At 36.0% G+C, this 1,873-nt stretch overlaps 1 protein-coding gene across 1 annotated transcript; it reads left to right on the top strand.

The window, feature by feature from the left end:
- The first annotated feature begins 1,187 nt into the window (after window positions 1–1,187).
- On the top strand, window positions 1,188–1,873 carry LOC108525122 (interferon alpha-10). Its single transcript, XM_017866194.1, has one exon. The coding sequence runs from the start codon at window positions 1,236–1,238 to the stop codon at window positions 1,803–1,805; it is 570 nt and encodes a 189-aa protein (XP_017721683.1). The 5' UTR covers window positions 1,188–1,235; the 3' UTR covers window positions 1,806–1,873.

Genomic DNA, 1,873 nt, shown 5'->3' with positions numbered 1-1,873 from the left:
GATTTAATTGATAATATTTTCTAAGTCACATATGTTTATTGGAGTGATACTTCTTCGAAGGGTACAAAATTAGTTCTCATAGTATAAACAAGTCTGACCCATTACAATAGTTTGTGACTCTCCAACAAGTCTATCCAACAAAATTTGATTGCTTAATATACATCTTTCTCATTGGGTTTTGTTGTGTAGCACATTAGAAGCACTGATATGGAGTTCGTGAAGATACTCAAAATATTTGCAAGATCAGTGTCACAAACCTAGGGCAAATAGATGACTGTGATTGTAGGACTTTCTGTCAATTTTCTGCTGGATCTTAAAGTCTTATCCACACTTTGTGGTTTTAGCCTGCATACCTTTGGGTTGCCATTGACTGTCTTATGGTTATTACTTAGGTTTGATCCTCAGTTCTTCAGGATGTTTTGTAGACTTTGAGAAATAAATGCATATAGCTTATATTATATGATTTATTTCTACAAAGTTAGTCAACACATAAATATTTATGTCAAGTGCTGAAAAGAAAAAAGTGTTGGCAATATCTGGATGAATACTGCACCTGTGAAGTTTGCAAATTATTTTCTCATATAAAGCAAAATTCAAAGCTTCATACACTATAAGAAAATTTTAAAAAATTATTCATATTTTAGCAGTTTTGAATGATTAAGTATGTAATTACATTCACATGATTAATGTGTATTTATATAGATTTTATTTTGCATATGTAATTTGACACAACAAAATTTACATGAACAAATTACATTAGAAGTTATTCCACAAATATACTTATCAAATTAAATTAAATGTCAATAGCTTTTAAACTTAGATTTTAGGTTAACTTTTCTGTCATTCTTAACTTTACATTGAATAAAAAGAGCAAAGTTTATAGTTTTTATCTGTGAAGTAGGGATATACACAGCATACATAAATAGATATGCCAAATCTGTGTTAATAAAATTTCATGAAGATTTCAATTAGAAAAAAATTACCATAAAATGTTTTGAGTGCAGGGGAAAAATAGGCAATGATGAAAAATAATTAAAAACATGTTTAAACACATGTAGAGAGTGAATAAAGAAAGTAAAAACAGAGATGGAAAGTAAAACTAGAGCATTTAGAAAATGGAAATTAGTATGTTCACTATTTAAGACCTATGCCCAGAGCAAAGCCTTCAGAAAACCTAGAGGCCAAGGTTCAAAGTTACCCACCTCAAGTAGCCTAGCAATAGTTGCAACATCCCAATGGCCCTGTCCTTTTCTTTACTGATGGCCATGGTGGTGCTCAGCTACAAATCCATCTGCTCTCTGGGCTGTGATCTGCCTCAGACCCACAGCCTGGGTCATAGGAGGGCCTTGATACTCCTGGCACAAATGGGAAGAATCTCTCCTTTCTCCTGTCTGAAGGACAGACATGACTTTGGATTCCCCCAGGAGGAGTTTGACGGCAACCAGTTCCAGAAGGCTCAAGCCATCTCTGTCCTCCATGAGCTGATCCAGCAGACCTTCAATCTCTTCAGCACAAAGGACTCATCTGCTGCTTGGGAACAGAATCTCCTAGAAAAATTTTCCACGGAACTTTACCAGCAACTGAATGACCTGGAAGCCTGTGTGATGCAGGAGGTTGGAGTGGAAGAGACTCCCTTGATGAATGAGGACCCCATCCTGGCTGTGAGGAAATACTTCCAAAGAATCACCCTCTATCTGATGGAGAAGAAATACAGCCGTTGTGCCTGGGAGGTTGTCAGAGCAGAAATCATGAGATCCCTCTCTTTTTCAACAAACTTACGAGAAAGATTAAGGAGGAAGGAATGAAAGCTGGTTCAACATGGAAATGATCCATATTGACTAATACACCATTCCACACTTCCATGACTTCTGCC

Source organism: Rhinopithecus bieti, unplaced genomic scaffold (assembly GCF_001698545.2).
Source record: "Rhinopithecus bieti isolate Rb0 unplaced genomic scaffold, ASM169854v2 scaffold_6012, whole genome shotgun sequence".
Lineage (NCBI taxonomy): Eukaryota > Metazoa > Chordata > Mammalia > Primates > Cercopithecidae > Rhinopithecus > Rhinopithecus bieti.
Note: the sequence above shows the minus strand (reverse complement) of the source record. Positions and strands in the feature narration are given on the sequence as shown.

Coding starts and splice junctions, on each gene's coding strand:
- LOC108525122 (XM_017866194.1), top strand. CDS start 1,236: ATGGCCCTGTCCTTTTCTTTACTGATGGCCATGGTGGTGCTCAGCTAC.